Raw genomic sequence first — 22,936 nt, 5'->3', positions numbered from 1 at the left:
TTGATGAGTCGATAGGTAGGGTCCAGGTATGGGAGCTGCCTCCCTGGCGTCGGTAGCATTGGTGCTCAGCACGGAAAACAAGGTTGACGGAAAACAAATCAAGGAAAAAAAGGCTGAACGAAAGACTGGATCCTATTGTTAATATAATAATTTGATAAAATCATGCGGGTAGGGCGTAAAACCGTCGTCGCGTCATGCTGGAATTGGTATTTGTACAACTCAGACATTCGTGGGTTTTGAACTAAAACTGTGATCTGGGCTGTAAATACAATTAATGCTCACTTACATGAGATCAGCTGATATTGCGCTGCTTATCTATTTTTACATACTCATTCGAATTTCCATAGCCTCCTATCTTTATAGCAGAATATTCCGCACTGTTAAAACCTTGACAGTCACAAAATTATTCATTCTTTTCCCATGGTATTCATAGAATTATTTGCTATTCCACTGTGGCTACCACTTCACTCTAGCAGCTCGAATCGAACAAGTTCAACGCTCACTACACCCCCAAACAGTAGATATAATAGGAGAAAAAGAACCTTCCATTTCGCTTAACATACTACTGGAATAGACCGTTCATACGACGAACGACGACGATAACGACGTCTGCAACAATGATGATGACGGCGATGATTTCGATGACGATGGGAGCCCCCGTAGGCCACCCGTTCCCGTTCAGATAATAAAAACCGAAGAAGCAAAGAAATAAAAGCAAATCGTGAGCAACTGTTTGGCTTATTGCTGAAAAATGTTTTTAAATTAAAAATTAGCTCGAACTCTCGAACCTGGGAGTTGTTTGCAGTGGTTCTCTCCGATGGAGTGGACCGGGCTCGCTTTTGGACATAAGTTTGTGCCTGGACGACAAAGGGCTGCGGTGGGATCGATTCAGCTATGGAACTGGATGCAATATGGGAAAATGATAGGTATAACTAAAAAGAGAGATGGATTGGGGGGGGGGGGGGGGGGTTGTGTGTGCGGATGAAGGATGAAAAAAATGGAGTCCGGGATGGGGAGCATGGGAAAGTTTGGTTTCTTCTTCAATTGTGGTGGATGACTTTGACAATCCGGGAATGGCTGTGTTTAACGCTTGTGCTGAAACCGAAAAAAACACATAAACGGAACATCATCGACAACAACGATCGAACCGAAACTAACACATCACCTAACATTTGAAGTTGCTTGTTCCTCATTGGATCAAACATATTCGTGAAAAAAAAACCTACATTCTGACATTCTGTCTTGCAGTGGCAAACATTGCATCAATCCCTTCCGAGGGGCACTTGCATCGAATTGCTCACCTTCAAACAATGGCTCCCAGTCACGACAACTGTGTCGCCTCTCCTCGACCACCGTTCGCCTCCTGGTAGCAAACATAACCCAATCTGGGATATAAAGTTGTTTTCCACCTCGCGTCATTGCCGATGATGGTTCGTCTCAACTTGTTGTACCCATTAAAATTAACTAATCCATTTTGTCAACACAGTTTCAAACTACAAAGAAATACATTACGCGAATCGCGAGCGCTACCAGACCCGACATCTCCGGCTGTTGGACGCTCCTTCAGGTTGGGAGATCATGCAAACAAAAAAATAAGAGAAATAGTTCACTTTAACCAACAAAATGTCAACCTTCAAACCGAAACAGACGACTAACAAGCACCTTTTTCTTGTTTCTCCTTCCAGTAACAACTGTGCCCACCGGTAGTCGGTCGTCGTCGTTGAGAGTGGTATTAGTAGAGCATCGTTTGGCCTCCGTCCACCCGGGATGTGTCAACATGAAGCCACAAAACTCAATCGCGAAGCTTAGAAGTGCCCCCGATGATGGCCCGATGGTTCAACGGCAAATAGTGTGCTCCACTACCGGATAGAGGTCGATCCGACGCGTCGGTGGCGGCTCGATCGACGGCAGTGAAATTAATGACAGTGGATTATTATTATTGCTGGTGGTGATCCCAGCGAAGGATGGATACAAATTGAGTTTTCCTCCCATTGGGAACGAGCAACGTGTTTCGCGTCCGCCGGGACGGGACAAGTCGGGTTCGTTGCTTAGTGCGTGCGCGTTGATGTCGTTTGTTGAATAGGAAAACTGTGAGTGTATTCGGTGAAGATTTTTAGAATTTTATTTGTGTCGTAGGAGCAATTTGTGACAAACTGTTTGGATTGATGAGATCGGAATATTCGGAGCAAGGCGGGGAGCGGTACACTTCCAGGATAACGGCGGTAGGAGGACAACAGTCGAACTTCAAAATGTTCACCAGGTATGTACGTTGTATGAGTAAAGCGATGTTATTTTCAACATATCTAGCATTAAGAATCATAAGGGACTAACTACGATGACAGATTCCCATCATCAATGATCTCTTTTTATTACTATACTTAAGTGAAACTATCTTCCGCTAATTTACCAATACCGTGATGTAAAATGTTGTATAGGATAGCAGAAGCAACGTCAGACGCACCGAAAAATGTTAATCCAGAATCGGTCATCGCCATTAGGCCTTTATGATTCTGAAAGCTAGAAATAAGTATATACCCAAGCAACACGGCTTGTCATAATGAAGTTGAAAATACTTTTCAATTACTTACGTATAGAATCAATAATACTTTAATTTACATCATTTAATACAGTTATACAACCTAAAAAGCGCAAAAAGCGGAGCTTATAAAACTGGTAATACTGGTCTTATAACATGTTTCGGAAACATCATAAAAACCAGCGGAAAAAAAAAAAAAAATTGAGCATGGGATTCGAACACAGGTCCTTGACGTGAAAGACTTATTACTTCCTAACTAGACCAACTCTGCTTGTTAAAAAGGTTAATAAGTATCTATCATGTTCTTGCCAATGGCATGAAAATTATATTCTCGTGCAACACGCCTGCTTCGATCCGTCATAAAGAAGTTTTGTAAGCAGCAATGCGTACATTTAATTGCCAGAGTGTTATTTAAATGTATTTTCAACTACTTATAACACATCATGCACCTTTTCAGTTGCATAAATTTATGAGATGTCATAAAAGAGTATTTTCGACTTTCTTTATAACAAACCTCCGCAAACCTCATAAGAAACTGTCAATGACTGCGTGAAGTGACAGTCCGGCTCAATGGCGCCGTCAATCTCCACGTCAATCTGGAAAGTGCAGAATCTCTTCAAGAGCTTTATAAATTCAATTAAGATTGATTTTGCATACGACAAGGTTTATAGTGGTATTAAAACAGTAAGATGCACGTTGAAATAACATTTAAAGTTAAAAGCAAAAGAAAAATATTTTGGAAAATGTTGAATTCTAGGAAGTATGAAGAAAACATCTTTAAACCTCATATAAAACATGGGATGTTTTATGCATCACTTATAATACATTAATACAACAAGTTGTTCTAATTCTTTTTCAGAAAGTTGTTTTGTGTGTTACTTGAGTAAGATAAATGTGCGAATACAGAACAAAGCAATGCGGATAGAATTAAAAAGAGAAACCTTCTCATATTTAGGTATTTTTAGTTTACGACTTACAACACCTGCCGTTTATTATGTGATCAATGATCAACACCATGGTTTTCATCGAAAGACTGGTTCAGCTGTGCATATCAGAAAAAAAGATGTCAACCTTTAATTGCATTCTCCGTAACTTAACTTCATAGACAAAAAAGGGATTCAAGTGAAGGCACCACCATTCAAATATATTGGAATTTTATAAAATTACGGAATTTTAAATAGCCAAGAAGATTAATTTACAGTTTTGTTCGAATAATTCACCACTCAAGTAATTAATAATTACACTATTAATTGTTGGATACCAAATTCATACAAATTGTGATTGCATTTGATTGCATTTGCTCTTCATTGCTGTTGCAATTTACACAACCGGAAATGTATGAATCTATTACAAATTTCTATAAAATTATACAGAATTTGTAATGTTTCATCTCGCGAACAGATTCTGTATCTTAATTTCGTTAGTTGTTTATTAATTTATTTGATTAGGCTCAATTGAATTAACTGTACAGAGCCGATGATTCTTGGTCACTATACAATACATATTTCAACTATAGTCAAAAGGTACAACACAATAAACACTTTATCTTCCACTATTCAATAAGCCTCCTTCACCAGAACGGGAGCCGCTTCCTGTGATTTCATTGTATAGCAGATTCGCCAACGTGGGTCAGAGCGCTTCCATTGCATCAATGAACACAAAACGTGGTCAGCACTCACACATTCATCACTAAACGGTTGCTTTCCAAAGTCGACGACGCTGATGATGAAGAACAATGAGGAGGACCACACAATGGTTGCTGCCGATAAAACAGACGATCGTGTGACACACATCGAGAGTTGCCTGCTTTTGTCGACAGCCGAGTGAACACTGGATGTATCTTAATTAAAGGTTGTAGCTTTTTGTTATTCTTAAAATACTTATCCTAACTTGTACACCTACCAGGAAATGTAAGATTATGTTACAGAATGATACAACTTCTACAGAATGATACAACTTGATGGTATTTTGTGGTGGTCTCGGAATATACTATTGGCACGGAAAAGTTAAATGTTTGGAAAATTATGACGTATTCTTGATCCGGTTTCCAAAATATTGTGAACTGCTTTCGGGGACGTCATTTCATTTAAATAGCTTCTTGTTTCCGGGTTTGACCGATCGTCAGTTGTAGTGGTTTGTTGTGATTTCCTTTCTGACCAGAAGATCTGGAGCCACGAAGCCCGTTTAAATTACGGAGTGGATAGCGTTGTATCATTTGCTTACCATACTTTGAAAGATCGCATCACTTTCCAAAGCTAATCCAGTTCTAATTCACCCTTCCGACTTACAAAACAGTAGAAGGGCCTTGGGGAACGAACGGAGGCTTGACGTAGGACCACGTAACTCTTTCCGTTTTTTAATTGGTGGCCCTGAAAAGGGCCAGTTGTTTTTCAAATGGTGGCCACACCAGTGCAAGTCGATGCCGACAGGACGACGGCGGCCTAGGTATGCTGCATATTGCGGGAAGCCTTTCCTCCGGTCACTGTGGATGCTTTCGTCGTCGTCTCAGGGATGTCACATATACAGATTTATCGGTAGTGATACTGATTTTTCTCCAAATTTTTGTACAGATATATAGGGGAAATGACGGCTTCGGCATGACAGACTATTTTCGGCAACCCAAATTGAAACACTATTTTCACTGGATTTTCTTACGAAAACACTTCGCTGAATGCATGCAAACGATTCTTTATGCTTTCAGCTTCAATTTGACTATATTTTTACCACTGAGAAAAAGCAATCTAGCAAGGTTTTCTTGAAATGCAACACACGCACTACAAATTGTAGCTGATTTCGAGTTGCCGATAATAGAACAGCAGATTTACATGCAGTTCAAATGGAACGGTTGCCGAAGAAAAATTGGTTGCCGACAATACTCGCTCTCACTAGAGAAGATTGGAGCTTTGTAAAAGCGTTTCAAAACAGTTTTTGGCAATTCTTTCGACTGAAATTGTTAGAGCAGCTGGCAGCAAAAGATTGTAAACAAACCAATACTGCATATGTGTGCGTTCCTTAGAGAAAAAGGCTATAGAAAGAAGGTCGCTGCTTAGGTTGCCGAGAATACGTAAATTCCCCTATATTTTCAGATTACAGATTTTTTTTAAATACAGATTTTTCAAATAAGTGAAATATATGTTTAACTTTGGATTGTATTTATTAATATCCATTAATAATCCTTTCTTCCTTCTGAGAAGGTACAAGCACCTAACCAAATCCCAATTTTTCATTTTTTATTTTATTATCTTCGTTAATTTTGAGCGGACTTCTGATGCTCAGATGTTCTGATTTCTGATTGCTCGTTATTGTTTTCATTCTTATTGTTTAATTAACAATATCACATGGTAACAGGTACTATGATTTTTTTTATTTGTCGAATGGGTAAACAAGCCGTTTTAACAACCTACAAGCTGATTGATTACAGTTTGTGAGTCGAAGAGTCAACTGGACATTTTGACATTTGACTAGCGTTATATCAGATCAGAAATAAAGAATATTCTATGCAATTCTAGTAAACATCCAAAGAATAGTATGTGTTTTGACAAAAAACAATGAGGTTGATAAAACATATGAACACGAATACAGATGAAACCATCCCAAAGTTTTACTGAGTACACTTAGGTATATAGGTTCGAGCAACACCTAGCGAATACATATCTTTATAATCTGCCAAATGATTAAATACAGTTGAAATTTGTTTTGACTTGAAGAATTTGAGAAACATTTGAATTTGAAACATCGAGCATTACATTTTACGACTAATATGGGTAATGGATGTAATCTCGAGTAGCACACTTTCATCAAAATAAGTTACAGCAACTTGTTTATGACTGATATAAGTCGTATTTAAGTTTCTACAATTGATTTGTGACAAGCGTGCTCCTAGGGATGTTGAACTAAATGCCCTTAATTTGGGCCCATACATAAACTCAGCAATCGACTATATTTTCAACAGTGACCAAACATATCCATTAGTACCATCCCAATGACGCGTTCATCTAGATAAAATTGATAAATAGCGATGGGCCCAATCTTAGATCCATAGGCCAAAATTAGAGCTATTTCCCCTACTTCATGAAATTTTAATACTTATTTTGCATTTTCTAAAATTGTTGAGTAAAAAAAAACACATGACCTGGCAAAGATTTTCGTAATCTTGGATATAAAAAATTCAAGTTTTGCGAAAATGTGATTGTTTCTTCATAATTTTTTTTTCAGGTTTGTCTCTCATTACTGACCTTTGATTTTTTGTATTATTACTCTTTTAAAAAAGATACAAATCACTCCAAAAATCAAGACCAAGATAAAGCTTCAGGATTTCGAGATCTTTAAAAGAGATTAATTCTTTAGAAAGCAAACTTAAGTCATTCTTCAAGATTCTAAACTATGAACAAACTATTTCTTTTTAGTGTTCTAGATGCACTTCCACAGTTATTAATTGAGAGCTTTCGATGCCTGTACCATTTTGGCATCGGTATAATTGTGTGGCAAGTCCAATCATACTTCTATGCCCAGGGAAGTCGAGAAATTTTCCAACCCGAAAAATTCCTAGACCGGACTGGGAATTGAACCCAGTCACCTCCAGCATGGTCTTGCTTTGTAGCTGCGTCTTTACCGACTGAGCTAAGGGAGGCCCCAAACTATTTCTGAACTTCAAATGAACTCAAGGTATATTTACGACGATCCGCAATAAGATCATACTATAGAATTTATACCGATTATTTTACTGATTTTTGTGAGCCAGAAATAGATTAAAAAGATTTTTTACGGTGAAAATACAGATTGAAAATGGAAATAATGTGGCAACACTGCGTCGTCTTCGTATTGGTGCGATGCGTACTGTTCCACTAGTAATAGTAGTAAAATTATGTTTATTTCTGTTGATTATGGTAACGTGCTAGATCACGTATGATCTGATGATTTGATCTCAGACAGATGTCTCTGAACCTTTCCAGGATGAATACTCTCCGTTCTTCTAATGTCTGAATTGACGAAAAAAACGATTACGATGTTTTTATTATCGCTGCTTTTCTCCTCCCTTCCTTTCATTGGTGAAATGGTAAGCGATCAACCGAGCATTGAGCTCGCTAATGTGAGCATGTGCAATGTGTTGTTTGTTCGATTTGCGCTCTATCGTTGCGTCCGTGTTTGGGATTTTTCGTTACATGTCTGAATTTTGATTTTTTAATGTGACCCCCAGTATAGAAATTAAAGACGTAGTCCTACTCATGCAACTCGGTCTCTAGTAACAACGCAGGTTGAACTAACAATCCTTTCGCTCTCCGATGACCTCACAGACGTGGCAAGCGCCGGTATTAACCTTTAAAGTTCTGATTTACCGGAGTTTGCACATTGAGAATGGATTGCAAATCCCAAGCCTCATTCATTTGGTATATTGAGCAAATTTAACTGGATTTGTTCAATCACAGAGTAGCAATTACGAATTTTGTGGTCAACATTGCTCATGCTCATACAAAGGAACCAGCAAACAGGTGATGCTGTTGCCTTTTTTGGGATTGATCAAACCGTATTCTGTAACAAAGGTAGATGCATATAACGATAATTTACGGGGACCTGTTGGTGATGTTTGGATGTTGGACTAGCACAGTGGTTCTCAAACTTGGTACGATTGCTACCCACGTTTAAAAATTCCTATAGCTCACAACCCACCAATATTCAATGCCCAAATTCCTCTCCCAAGGCAACAACATTTGATGCATTTCAACCATTTTAAGTAAATTCGTGCTTGGTGGAGATAAACAATGTGATATACATATAACATGGTAGAACGACGCACACAGTTGCCTCGATTCTTTCCAGCAGAAAAAGCAAACGAAGTTGAGTTTGCGAGGAAATGAGCGCTTCTTGTTTGCTTTTAGTGAAGACAACATATCAAGACTGGCAACTCTTCCATTTTCTCATACGAACGCTATGCGACAGGTACAATCGCGTCATCTGCCGCTCAAAGTTAAATGCTTCGAACGAATTTGATAGCAAAGATTACATCCTCAGAAGAAAGGTATGTGTATTTGCTAAATTTTCTATGCGTTGCTTCCACCTTCACTCAAGCGCAGCGCTTCTGTATCTGTCGCTTGGATCCTGGCAAAGTTGCCAGTCTTCTTGATATGAAGTCTTCGCTTTTAGCCTATCCATATCCCGAAGGATGGAGAGAGCAGTGGAGAAAGTACAGGTCTAATAATCGCAACGTTTGTAGTTCGAGTCCAATTTTCTTGCATTGGACCGCAGCTAGGTATATTGCATCCTCTGTTCATGCCGTCTCCACTAACATCTTCTAATGATGAATCACACATAATTGTAAGCGAATCGACATCCCCCGGTTGGTTGTAAGATTAAGTAAAATCCGAGCATTGGCAGCACTCGGTGCTATAAATCTTTTGGCTGGATGGCATTCCAATTAGATTCCACCATAGATGTTTCCCAAGTTCTTAGTTCTATCCTCAGACCGCACTCAGGGACTTCACAAAATGGTTCGGGGCCGATGAAGCTCAATACAGAAGCTTGTCTTGCTAGACTGTCGGTATTTTCATTTCCTTCATTACCAAAATGACCGGGCACCCAGTATAATGTAACATTTTTCCTTTCGGCCAACTGTTTTGAAGAAAGAATGGATTCCCACACTAGCTTTGATCGACATGTAAACGCCTTAAGCGCATTAAGAGCTTCTTGGCTGTCCGATAATATACAAATCTTAGCATACCTGTATTTCCTTACTAGGCAGATATTCACACATTCAATCATTGATTGAATATCTGCTTGAAATACTGTGGGACTATGTCCCATTGGTACAACTTTACTGACTCCAGGGCCTGTGAGGTGCACAATTGACTGAATGGATTACCATTCAGTCATAGTGCAATATCCATTGATGAACCCCTCGACGAGCTGTCAACTGGATGAACAGGATGAATCTATTCATCCTCTTTAATCTGACAACCCAACGACGCTTCAATCAGCAAGCATCTCGTTCGTCCTCTTTCGTCGCAATGCAGTTGAATAGGTAGGTTGTGCCTGCTCTCCAAAAGGGTTGGGTGATTCCGGTGGGATACGGTCTAAACCTCACATTGGCGATCCTGCCAGGTTTTAGCTACTATTCAGTGCTAAAATAAATTGAACCATTTCCATTAGAATCACCCAACGGTTTGAGAGGGCTAAGAAGTGGAAATTGAAGTGTTATTTAAAAGAAAGGTTAGTCGTAAAGTCCCACGTGTATATTCGTAAAATTTTCGTCTGGTCTATGAGAAAGTGTGAAGCGCGAACCGCGAACCGCGAGTGGAATGGAATGATACCAACAAAAAAAAGTGTGCATTGTCAATGTTCCTGAGAAGACATTTTATTTTGCTTTGCGCGTTTGTTTTTTTTTCTTCGTTACGTTGCCTTTCAAAAATGATAATAGTTTCCTGCAGTGTAATATGATTGCCGTGTTGTCTTAGTATAATCATTTTTGCTGCAATCATAACAGGTATCAAACCTGTGGTGGGACGCCCGTGGAAAAAGTGGTTCAAGACGACTAAGTCATGTAATCATTGCCACGGTGTGGGACGCCCGGTGGAATGATTATTCAGTGATTGGACGACAACGAAGAAAAATCTTCCGCGGAGTGGGACGCCTGAAGGAAGATAAGTATGCCACGAAGTGGGACGCTCGTTGGTGAACAGTGGTGTCAGATGCCCACTAGAAGACTATCTTTGCCATGGTGTGGGACGCCCGGTGGAAAGATTACTGCAAACCTTTAGTGACGAAGTGGGACGCTCGTAAGAAGGTATGTGGATTTGTTTTTCCACAAGTTGGAACGCCCGTTGGAAAGCTACTTCCGGAAGTAGTAAAGGATTTTTTTGAATATACGTTCTACCGGAACACCCACTCGAAGAAGGAAGATCTTGTGGATCACCAGGTTATTTAGCGTGGTGGGACACCCGCTCAGAAAAGGCAAGTCGTGAGGATTGCCTGAGTGTGGCGGAACACCCACTCGAAGAAGGCGGATCTTGAGGATCTCCAGGTTATTGAGCATGGCGGGACACATGCTCAGAAAAGGCAAGTCGTGATGATTGCATGAGTGTTTCAGAACACCCACTCAAAGAAGGCGGGTCTTGGGAATCGCCAAGTTATTGAGCGTGACGGGACACCCGCTCAGGAAAGGCATGTCGTGAGGATTTCCTGAGTGTTGTGGGTCACCCACTCGAAAGGGCAGATCTTCAGGAATAAATTCGCTCAGGAATAGGTTTTCGATGATAGAATGACGCGGGAGAATCTCGAAGAGACGTATCTGAGTATGTTGAGTCACTCGATCATGAGTGCCTTAGCTTGAGGATTACTAGAAGGTAAAAAGGTGATTCGTGATGATAGCTAGAAAAATTCCCTTTCTGACAGTTGAACGTAGTTAGAAGTGAGACACCGATTCTGAAGAGAAGAATGAATCGATTAAAAGGATCAGAAAGTTGAGGGTTCGATCATTGTACGTTTACTGAGATCCAGAATATTGGATCAGAATACCGAATAGATTCATACGGGACATAAAATTCACTGATCAGATCTCTTGAAGCTAAGCCGGATGCGGCGGTTTCGATTCCCTTTCCGGTCGAGGGAATATTTCGGGTCGGAAATTTACTCGACTTCCCTGGGCATAGAGTATCATTGTGCTTGCCATACAATATATAAATTCATGCATTGATATTGGCATCGAATGCTCTCAATTAATAAATGTGGAAGTGCATTTAGAACACTAAGTTGAGAGCACGCAGTAAGCTAATATGCGCTAAGCAATTAGCTTGAAATGCGAATAAGAAGAAGAACAAGAATCTCAGCTTTTGCTGACTTAGTGGCTACAGTATTTGTTAGTATATGTGCAGCAAATGCTAAAGTCATCAATATTTTCTTTTTGATTGAGTTATTCCTATAAAGGAGTTTTATTGCAAAAAAAAAGACCCAGATTTTATCCACAGATTCTGTTTTAACTTTATATTTGTTAAGACGAGGGAATAGGACAATTTATTGCAATAAATCGATTGGAATTTCTCTGAATAAATTTACAGCCATCCGGTAGCAGTAACTATTATTATTATTTAGCTTTATTAAGGAGGCTTTCAGCCTTGGGCTGGTTCGCCTCCATAGCAGTAACTACTCCAGTGTACAGATTTATTCATATATCGTTTTAATGAAAGATATACTTCACTTCTTTGGATGTATTATATTTCAAAAACAGATTTGGCACTTCTGCAATGGCATGCGTGAATTTTGAGGAGAGTTTGAATTTAAGACAATGAAGATTAGAAAGCAAGTTATAAAAACTGACAAGAATGCAAAATTCTCAGAAATCTTGATGTTTGATTACTAGAAATCATTTCCAAAAGTTCAGATTAAAAAAAATAAAAAAAAAGTTGAGCACGTTTCTTCGGGACCTTCTGGTCTTATAGTTACCTCTATGGTAGCGTTATGGTTTGCCACTTGTCATCCACAGCTAGATTTCCATTTTTTTTGGGACTTTTACTAAGACGCTATGAATCCAGTTGGCTGAAGAAGTTGCGGTGTATCAGATATTAAAGAAAAAATGAACTTTGTTCAGGTATCATGGGGTCAACATCACAGACAATATAGGCTGTTGAAATGGACTGATATTATTTAAAGAAAAACAAGCACCCTAAAGCTATGAGCACCAGCGATTTTTTTTCTCGTTTTTCTTGAGAGAAGGAGTGGGATGTGAGGTGCACAATTGACTGAATGGATTACCATTCAGTCATAGTGCAATATCCATTGATGAACCCCTCGACGAGCTGTCAACTGGATGAACAGGATGAATCTATTCATCCTCTTTAATCTGACAACCCAACGACGCTTCAATCAGCAAGCATCTCGTTCGTCCTCTTTCGTCGCAATGCAGTTGAATAGGTAGGTTGTGCCTGCTCTCCAAAAGGGTTGGGTGATTCCGGTGGGATACGGTCTAAACCTCACAGGGCCATTGACCCCAGCTCCAGCATTTTTACCCATTTTCGGCCGGTCAATAGATCCTGGACGTATATTTGGCCGACCGTTACCATCCAATCCTCGACTGTATTAACAGCTGAATTTAAGTTGAAATCCTTAAGGAGACTCAAATGCCCTACCAGTATACTCATTCTATATCTGAGGTTTGATTAAAATTGAGCTATTTTGGAATGATTGACACGTAGCTGAACTGCTTTGATCTATTTCCCAAACATTTTCCAATACAAACTATAGGGCTCTCCCGCAAATCCAGATTTTAACCAAATTTGATCAAATTTTGCACAGCTGTGGGGAACAAGAGGTTGATAAGTTGACCCACTCTAGTGCCCATGTATCAACTCAACAATCCACAGCTTCAAATCATCAGATGAGCGCATAGAGTGTTCATAGATCCACTCTACACTTTAACCATTGTTGAAGAAAGTGAGATGAAAATTATTTGGTGAGAGTTTATCTTTCTAACCAATCATTTGACATCAAATCGCACAATAATGAATAATAAAGTAGATTGCGAGTCATAATGTGACCGGCATGATTCAAAAAGCCCTGAAGATTTGGCTATGTTTTAAGTCTCCTCATCACGAGTGGATTAAGTCTCCCACTGGGTGATATTTTTTCTTCTGAACTCTTTTATAAATAAATAATCGATTTATTTATCCACATGGTAGTGATAACGCGTTGAAAGGGTCAATACTTACTAAAACCAGAAATCATTTCTGGTATTAACAGCCCGGAAAACACAATTTTCTTCGCGCCTAAAAAAGCCTTCAACCCATTATAACCACGCACAGCCTTTGCTCATGTATGTAAACCAATTTAAATCTGCCAAAAACATGTCAAAGCGACGCTGGTGGTGTAGTGGTAAGCGTGATTACCTCTCACCCCAGCAGGCCTGAGTTCAATCCCAGTCGGCGCTGCCGGGATGTTCAGTGGCATAACATCTCTGATCACGCCTTCCTTTGGAAGGGAAGTAAAGCCGTTGGTCCCCGGTTCATGAGTTGATGGGTCGATAGGTAGGGTCCAGGTGTAAGGAGCTGCCTCCCTGGCGTCGGTAGCGTTGGTGCTCAGCATGGAAAACAAGATCGACGGAAAACAAACCAAAGGAAAAAAAAACATGTCAGCCTTTTTCTTATTGGAATAATGCACAGTTAGTGCAGAATACATTAAATGTGCGACACATCATCATGGAAGTAACCTGTGTGTGGACTAAGTCTCCCCCGGATCCTCACCCTTCCCTGTGGTAATTCAAGTGAACCACTTCAAAATCGGATCAACATGGCTTAAAGTTAATTTGCTCAAAAAGTTTGGCCTCCCTATCTCTAATGACAGACATCAAAACCTCCCTCGATTCCACACCCGCAATAACCATAAATCGACGACGAGTGGCTTCCGATATCGTTTAATTTACGTACGACCGCGAAAGCGCGATATGGATCGCGAACAGTGCCCTTCCTTTCGAGCTTTCTCCACTCACTGTTCGTCCATCGTCGTCGTCGTCATCGTCGTCGTCTTGGTCGAACATATTGGTCACTAACAGGCAATCGCATCTTCCCGATTGGACAACAACGACAACGACAACGGTCGGTCAAGCGATCCGCGAAACGAACAGTTTTTAAAGAGTTAATTAAGAAAATGTCTTCACTCTCTTGTCCACTCACCACACCGCCGTTGCCGTCACCAATGACAACCAACAACTGATCGTGGAGGTATGGAGATGTGTGTTACTGATCGTCCGTGGAGGGGGTTAAGGTGATCCTCTTCGTTCGATGGGGGATTTCTGCGAAGAGTCGGCTCTGTTGGTCGTATGTAGGCATGGGACGCGCGTTTGTCGTTGTTCGATGTCGCGTTGTCGTCATCTTCGTCATCATCGCAGTCTGCCATCTCGCTTCTATTTTTTTAACGTTCAACCAGGGGGTGTGAATTGGGTTGACTTTCGTTTTTTTTTTAAGATTTGACATTTATAAGATCTTCTATGCATAGCATTTGAAAACACTAAATTTATGAGATATGTACTTGGACTCGGCACAAGAAAGAAATTAGTTCAAAGCTGTGCGTGTTGACTTGTTTAGGGAAATCGCTTTGATAAAATTAAATTGCATCCTGCGATTCATCCCTGATCTGGCACATATCCGCGAGTCCCCCAGCTCCAATAGTGTGTAAGTACGCGGACAGACAGTTGTGGGTGGCCAATTATTTGCGTACATCAAAAGCAATATTTTGCTCTGTGCGATGAGTGGTTGTAGTTACAATCTCAACTCGATCATCATTCCGCAAGTTCTTCCTCTTCGCACGGCTGTGCAGGTAAACAAACGACATCTCTTCCGTCCGTCGAGGCGTCTTGCAGTTGGGTATCGACATTTTGCTTCTTTACTCTACATGTTGATACACTCTTTGCCTGCCTACCCCCAGCTGGAGGAAGAAATATACACATTGGTCCACTTATCGAAATTGTTATATCAAAATTCGATTTTTTTTCCACCCGCCCCCCTTGCTGCGAGCATTTTTCCAATGTTGGCCTTATGATTTTTCCCCTGGTCGGTGGAGACAAGTTCTGTGTTTCGAGGTTACCCGAGGATCCTGATGCAAGTGAAATATTTGAAACGGGAACTCATTTGGACAACGCGACCGGGAAGCAACTGGTAATTTAATCTGGATCTTAGTGCGCTGTCCAGAATGGAGCGGAGTGGACGGCGGTGACGACATCGACGACGACGACGACGACGGAGCTCTCAGGTTGAAGGATCTTCTGGGTAAAATCTCTGCTGGGGTTTAACGGGAGGATATGGGACAAAAATTGAACAACAAAATTTAGTTCTCCGTTGTCGCCTTTGGTTCGCGGAGATGGACATCGAAGAGCGACGTTGGCCGAGGGGAGGTGTATGAAAATGTTGCATTTAAGATCGAATCGGACGCGTTTTTGCGACATCGTCTTGCGGGTGAGCTGGTGCGATATTGTTGCCGCATTAGGGTTACCATATCGGTAGTTTAAAAGATTACTTTTAATAAAGTCAATTCTACCTACGGGAAATTAAAGGGACCATCGGATTGGCTAATAAATTTAGAGCAAGAACTTTTGGACACATTTTGTAGCATTTATAAGTACGCTCTTTTTTGATATTTTTGCACAAAAATAAACGATATTTGAGGCCTTTAAAACCTCTTTCTGCGCAAAAATAAAAATAGCACGTATGAAAATGTACAAAATGTACAAATGTACATTATACGACTTTTGTACATTTTTAGGTATGTTAGTTTTTCGATATATCAAAAGTTTTATGAAGCTACCAGATATTAAATAAAAATTCTTAAATTTCAATAAAGTTCCCAGAATTTTTAAGAAACTCGCTAAGTTTCTATAAAGTTCGCTTCATTTCTACAAAGTTCGATGAACTTTGTAGAACACCTCACCTTTAAAAATAACTGCTGATCTTCCACAAAATTCGCTGAGTTCAAAAAAAAAAAATTGTTAAACTTCTGTAAAATTTGAAAAGAAAGTTTCCTGAACTTTTACGCAGTTCACAGAACTTCTTCAAAGTTTCCAAGGGTTCATGAAGAGCTTTGAAGCTCCTTGATGTTCCTTGATGTTTATATGATATTATCTTAACTTCTACAAATTCCACGAAAATATCTCAAAGTCTCAAGATCCTAATATTTTTCTAATAACTTTTCAGTAATCCCTTACTGTACATTTACTGTACATTTACTCAATTCCCCGAATATTAGAGCTTTTTTTTTGACCGAGACTTATACAATAATAATTCATGTTTAGATATACGGTTAAATGACCCATTAACAACTAATTCAACCGAAAAGATTAGGTAGACTTGAAAAAAAGATTCACAATTCATTATTATGGATCGAGAAATCGGAACTACAGAGGCCATGACATTTGAGCTTGAAGTGAAAGTTAATAGTTGAAGATGCTAATTTCGAATAACAGATTAAAGTGGTAATTTTTATACGATAGATGAAAAGATGAAAGTATAGATATGATAGTTCCGTTAGAGTACGGCAGTGTGAAAATTGAATATAAAGTGTAGAAAGCTAGCAAGGACAACTTTAGGAAGGTACAAATCGGTTTGATCATCTCTCTGTACCAAACTCTCCCGTTGGAGAGGGATGGTGAGGGGTATTCTCCCCTGCCACCACTGGCAAAAGAGATGATCACCGACACGCTCAAGTACCGACGATGTGTTTGAAACAGTTCTATCGATTTTTACCGCACTTAAGTTGTTATCTGTCGTAGGTTTGGAAACTGCAGCCATTGTTACCTCTACCACGGTATGTGCTCCTGTCATCGTTGACTTGATGACCTCGAGTATAAAAATTACCAGTTTAGACTGTTATTTTAATTTAGCATCTTCAACTATGTAAATCGTTGACTTCACGCAGAAGTAATACTAAACATATAAGGCTTGTACTCGAAAAAAATGCACCATTTTTATCCGTGTGTAACTTTTTTATCCGTGGGTAAAAATTGATGAAAATCTGGGTATAACTAGTTTGGAGTGAATTGTTTACATGTGTAAAATTTCATAACAATCGGTTCAGTATTGAGATGTCATCGAAACAAGAAGAAAATCGCCGCAGAATTTTGCGCGCCGTCATGGAAAATCCTACTGCAACCATGAGATGGATCGGAAGACAACTGCGAATCACCCATACAACTGTGTCTCGGGTGGTAAAATCGTTTAAGGAGTCCCAGTCGACCGAGCAGTGGGCTGGAAGTTGAAGAAAATCGAAGACAGCTGACCCTGTGAAGGCCCGGAAGGTGTTGGATTATTTCAAGCGTAATCCGAACCTTTCGATTCGCGACGCGGCTCTGAAGGCAAAGTGTTCCGCCTGGTTCGTTCAGCAAACCATGAAACGAGCTGGGCTTCGTGTATTCAAGGTCCGGAAGGCACCGAACCGGCGTGATCAACAAAACACGGCGGCCAAATCCCGCGCAAGGAAGCTGTATCGAGAGTGGTTAACGAAACCGATGTGTGTGGTTATGGATGACGAAACCTACATCAAAGCAGACGCAAAGCAGATACCGGGGCTGGAGTTCTACGTTGCCAAATCGCGGTTTGATGTTCCGGAAGACATAAGGACGAAGAAATTGGACAAATTCGCCTAAAAATACTTGCTCTGGCAGGCCAAATGCCAATGAGGAAACCGTACATCACAAAGGGTAACATCAACAGCAAAATTTTCCGCACCGAGTGCCTCCAGAAGCGTCTGTTGCCCTTCCTGTGGTCCCACGGAGGCGAGACATTATTTTGGCCGGACCTGGCATCATGTCATTACGCGTGATCGACGTTGGATTGGTACGGAGAAAATAACGTTGTTTTTGTACCAAAAACCGCCAACCCCCCAAATTCACCAGAGATTCGTCCGGTGGAAAGATTTTGGGCCATAATGAAGGCCAAAGTTCGAAAATCGTCCAAAGTGTTTAAGAACGAGCTGGAGTTGAAGAAAGAATGGATGAAAGTGACCAAAAAGGTCGGCTCCACCATTGCACAGGTCTTAACGGAAAGTTGCGGGCTTTCAGCGATGGAAAGGAAATTGAATAAAGTAATTATGCCGAAACATAATCCATATGTATTAGTTCATTCCCTGAAAGTTTCAAGACAATCCGACATAAAATAAATTTTTGGCGAACACTTTTGTCTGGTGCCTTTTTTTTTCGAGTACAGGTCTTAGTCAAAGTGAATGTTAATGCTTTTCCGTTGATTTTGACTTCACACCCGTTCGAACCACACCCAAATCGGAATTGCATCAATTCCACTAGGCATTGCAATCAGCCGAGTATTGTAATTTTGATCAATCTTCTAATTGTTGTAAAGTTATGATCATTCCACTATTGAAATGACAATTTCAATACCAAAACAGGAGTTGGTTTTCAAAATGGTGGATTGTGGATTTAAGATTGTGGATCATTTTCAAGATGATGGATTCAAGATGATGGCTTCAAAATGGCCAGTCTATTATAAAATGGTTGATCTTTCTAGATACCATATTATTGTAATTGCAATAATGAACACTCACAAGATGGCTGATTATTTTCAAAATGGATTATTCAAGATGGCAGTAGATTTTCAAACTGGTGGATTCAAAATGGAGGGTCGTAGATTAAAGAAATGCTATTTAAGTTTCAGTGAAAATTTCAGTTCCAAAATGGTGGCTGATTTTCAAAATGGTGGATTCAAGATGGTGGATCATTGTCAAAATGGAAGATTGAAGGTGACGGATCTTTGATAAAATGGTCAATGCAATTTTGTTGTATAGTGATGATAATCTGCTTTTGCAATGACAATTTCAATTCTTAGATGGCGATTGATTTTCAAAATGGTTGTTGGATTGCACCATCGGTGCAGGGCTCTGCAACATTTGAATATGAATGTGGTCACAAACAAATGCCCCCTGACGTGATGGTAGGGAAGCAATGCATACTGAGCAACAATGACAGCAATGCTGCTTCTTGCTTCTGCTGGATGATTGGAGTGATTACAGTAGATTTTCAAAATGGTGGATTCAAGATGGAGGGTCGTTGGTAAAATGTTCGATCTTTTTGAAAGAAACGTTTTGCAATTGCCATGGAAATTTAAATTATAAAATGGTGATTGATTTTAAAACTGGTGTATTAAAAAAGGTCGAAGGTTTTCAAGATGATCGAAACAAAATGGTGGGTCTTATATGAAATGTTCGATCTTTCTGGATGAAATGTTATTAAAATTGCAATGAAAATTTAATTCCAAGATGATAGATTATTCACAAAATCATTCAAAATCATGACATTTGAGCTTAAAGTGAAAGTTAATGCTTTCCGTTGATTTTGACTTCACACTCGTTCACCCAAAACGAAATTGCATCAATTCCACTAGGCTTTGCAATTACCCGAGTATTGTAATTTTGACCAATCTTCTAAATGCAATATTTATGAAAATTTCAATACCAAAACAGGAGTTGATTTTCAAAACGGTGGATTTAGGATTGTGGATCATTTTCAAGATGGTGAATTCAAAATGGCCAATCTGTTATAAAATGGTTGATCTTTATAGGTACAATATTGTTGTAATTGCAATGATGAACATTCACAAGATGGCTGATTATTTTCAAAAATGATTATTCAAGATGGCAGTAGATTTTCAAAATGGTGTATTCAAAATGAAGGGTCGTAGATTAAAGAAATGCTATTTCAGCTTCAGTGAAAATTTCCGTTCCAAAATCTTGTCTGATCTTCAAAATAGTGAATTCCAGGTGATGTATGATTGTCAAGATGAAGTATTGAAGATGACGGATCTTTGATAAAATGGTCAATGCAATTTTTTTTGTATAATGATGATAATATCCTATTGCAATGTCAATTAAATCATGTTTAGGTAGTGATTGATTTTCAAAATGGTTGTTGGATCGCACCATCGGTGCAGGGCTCTGCAACATTTAAATATGAATGTGGCCACAAACAAATGCCCCCCGACGTGATGGCAGCGAAGCGATGCATACTGAGCAACAATGACAGCTGTGCTGCTCCTAGCTTCTGTGATAGTCTTTTTGTATGTTTTGTTTATATTTACGCGCTGAAACAATATAGTTCTGTGATTAGTTTGATTGTTTCGTGTTAGTATATAGGTGGACATATTATTTGTAATTATAATAAGTAACGTTCTACCCTCCAGCCAGGCCTGATGCCTGTCGGAGGTAATAAGCGATCTTTCAAAAGATAAGCAATTATAGCGGAATTAAAAGGAAATAAACCAACACACTTGAAGCTCTTCATAAATAGATTTTGTTAAAAGGTTCGACAAATTTGAAGATTAAATTTCTAGTGTTTATCAACGAAAGAAAATAGGATTGTGTCCGCCGAAATCTAATCGCCCTTTGACCAATCTCCTCCAGTCATCATCAACACAACCAGGGCTGTCATCTGATCACTCAATGCGCGCAATGTACTGATTTTCTGAAATAAACCAAATGAAAATCAAGCATACGCTCTGACGGCTCCGACGCAAAGAGCGCCACTCAGTGTAGAGTTGCAACCCAGACAACCAGAAGTCGCATAACAATGTACATACAGTATCGTAAATTGCAACAGTTTGAGTCAAAAGAATTGCATACCTCGCATTATGTTTAAGTTAAATCGTATAGAATGCGAATTTCCTACCTTTATGCGATGACTATGACTATGAAAAATCGCACTGTATTACAAATTAAATCGGATTACATCGTAAGACTTTTCAAAATGAATTTATTATTACAGATCAAATCGTATATGATGTTAAATCAACTCGTTTAAAATTAAATTAAAATATTAACGTATATGGCCTCCACTTTTGTACGTATAAGCCATTTATTTGCATTCTATACGAATTGTTTGTTTGTATATATGTTTGTATATCACGAAAACAACTTTGAATATACGTGCATTCTGGTTGTCTGGGAAATGGGAAACCCAGCAAAAAGACAAAATACTTCTTCGTTATGTCCTTTTTCATCTCCTATGCATACAGTCGTGGTATGCAAAGTCTGCAAATAATTCAAAGAAGACATAAGCGCTTGTTGTATTATACACTGAAACCTCCGTTTACGAAGTCTTTTTTTACGCAGTATTCAATTTACGTCCCTCTTTTTACGAAGTAAATCCCAAATAACGAGGTTTTTTTTTACGAAGTAAATTCCAAATAACGAGTTTTTTTTGTGATTTTGGGAAACTGGGATATACTGTGAAATACCCCACAATATGGGTATTGTTGGAATCGGAGTGACGTGTAGGGACCGGAAATCGATGTCTGTCGCCATTTTGAAATCCAAGATGGCGGCTTCCGGTAACATAATAACTTCGAATTTCTGTCAAATACCCCACAATATGGGTATTTTTGGAATCGGAGTGACGTGTAGGGACCGGAAATCAATGTCTGACGCCATTTTGAAATCCAAGATGGTGGCTTCCGGTAGCATAAAAACATGGAAATTCTGTCATATACCCCACAATATGGGTATTTTTGGAATCAGAGTGACGTGTAGGGACCGGAAATCAATATCTGACGCCATTTTGAAATCCAATATGGCGGCTTCCGGTAACATAATAATTTCGAAATTCTGTCAAATACCCCTCAATATGGGTATTTCTGGAATCGGAGTGATGTGTAGGGACCGGAAATCAATGTCTGACGCCATTTTGAATTCCAAGATGGCGGCTTCCGGTAACATAAAAACTTGGAAATTCTATCATATACCCCACAATATGGGTATTTTGGAATCAGCGTGACGTGTAGAGACCGGAAATCAATATCTGACGCCATTTTGAAAAGATGGGGAAAAGTTCGCGAGTCATAGTGATTTTTTGCGTACTTTTCCATCACTGCTTACACGTCACTCCAATTAAAAAAAAACACATATTGTGGGGCATATGACAGAATTTCCAAGCTTTTCTTTTACCGGAAGCCGCCATCTCGGATTTCAAAATGGCGTCAGATATTGATTTCCGGTCTCTACACTTCACTCCGATTCCAAAAATACCCATATTGTGGGGTTATTTAACATTATTTTTCTGTTTTTATGTAACCGGAAGCCACCATCTTGGATTTCAAAATGGCGTCAGACATTGATTTCCGGTCTCTACACGTCACTCCGATTCCAAAAATACCCATATTGTGGGGTATCTGGCAGAATGTCCAAGTTTTTCTGTAACCGGAAGCCGCCATCTTGGATTTTAAAATGGCGTCAGACATTGATTTCCAGTCTCTACACGTCACTCCGATTCCAAAAATACCCATATTGTGGGGTATCTGGCAGAAGAATAATTTGATTTTTTAAATAAACGATTTCACCGATTTACACGCGTTTTCACTTGACCAAATTTTGACCGTATCACCCTTTATAAGATGGTGATAGACTTTAAAACTGGTTTATTCAAGATGATCGAAACAAAATGGTGGATCTTACATAAAATGGTCGATCTTTCTAGATGAAATGTTCTTAAAAATGCAATGAAAATTTAAATCCAAGATGATAGATTAGGGGTCGTCCATTAATTTGTCACACATTTAGGGGGGGGGGGGAGGATCAAAACTGTGAAGAGCCATACAAAAAAAAATTAAGTTACATACAAAAAATGTGACAAAGGGGGAGGGGGTTGAAAATGGGCCAAATTTGCGTGACATAATTAATGGACCATCCCTTATTCACAAAATGGATGATTCAAGATGGCAGTAGATTTCGTGAGAATTTTGATTCAATTTCATTTAAAAAATATTTCATACAGATATGGAAAATTCTGAGGAATGGATCTGTTTCGAAATAAGTGCAAAATAAATAAAGACACATGATGCTGACATGTGGAACTGTTTTAGTGTATGCATATAAAATTATCAGTAGACGGATGCAAAATTTGATATTCTCGCTTCGCATACTGGTTCCAAA

The 22,936-nt window shown here is 39.4% G+C and overlaps 1 protein-coding gene across 1 annotated transcript in view; it reads left to right on the top strand.

Annotated features, from left to right (window-relative positions):
• dysf (dysfusion) overlaps positions 1-22,936 on the top strand; it is a 219,223-nt gene that overhangs the window by 101,244 nt on the left and 95,043 nt on the right. The window contains exon 2 of the mRNA XM_065222995.1: positions 2,118-2,260. Within this exon, the coding sequence (XP_065079067.1) occupies positions 2,166-2,260 (95 nt within the window). The 5' untranslated portion in view covers positions 2,118-2,165. The remainder of the gene's footprint in view (positions 1-2,117; positions 2,261-22,936) is intronic.

Source organism: Ochlerotatus camptorhynchus, unplaced genomic scaffold (genome assembly GCF_037179485.1).
Source record: "Ochlerotatus camptorhynchus isolate MF236.1 unplaced genomic scaffold, CSIRO-AGI_Acam_v1.1 ptg000182l, whole genome shotgun sequence".
NCBI lineage: Eukaryota > Metazoa > Arthropoda > Insecta > Diptera > Culicidae > Ochlerotatus > Ochlerotatus camptorhynchus.
Note: the sequence above shows the minus strand (reverse complement) of the source record. Positions and strands in the feature narration are given on the sequence as shown.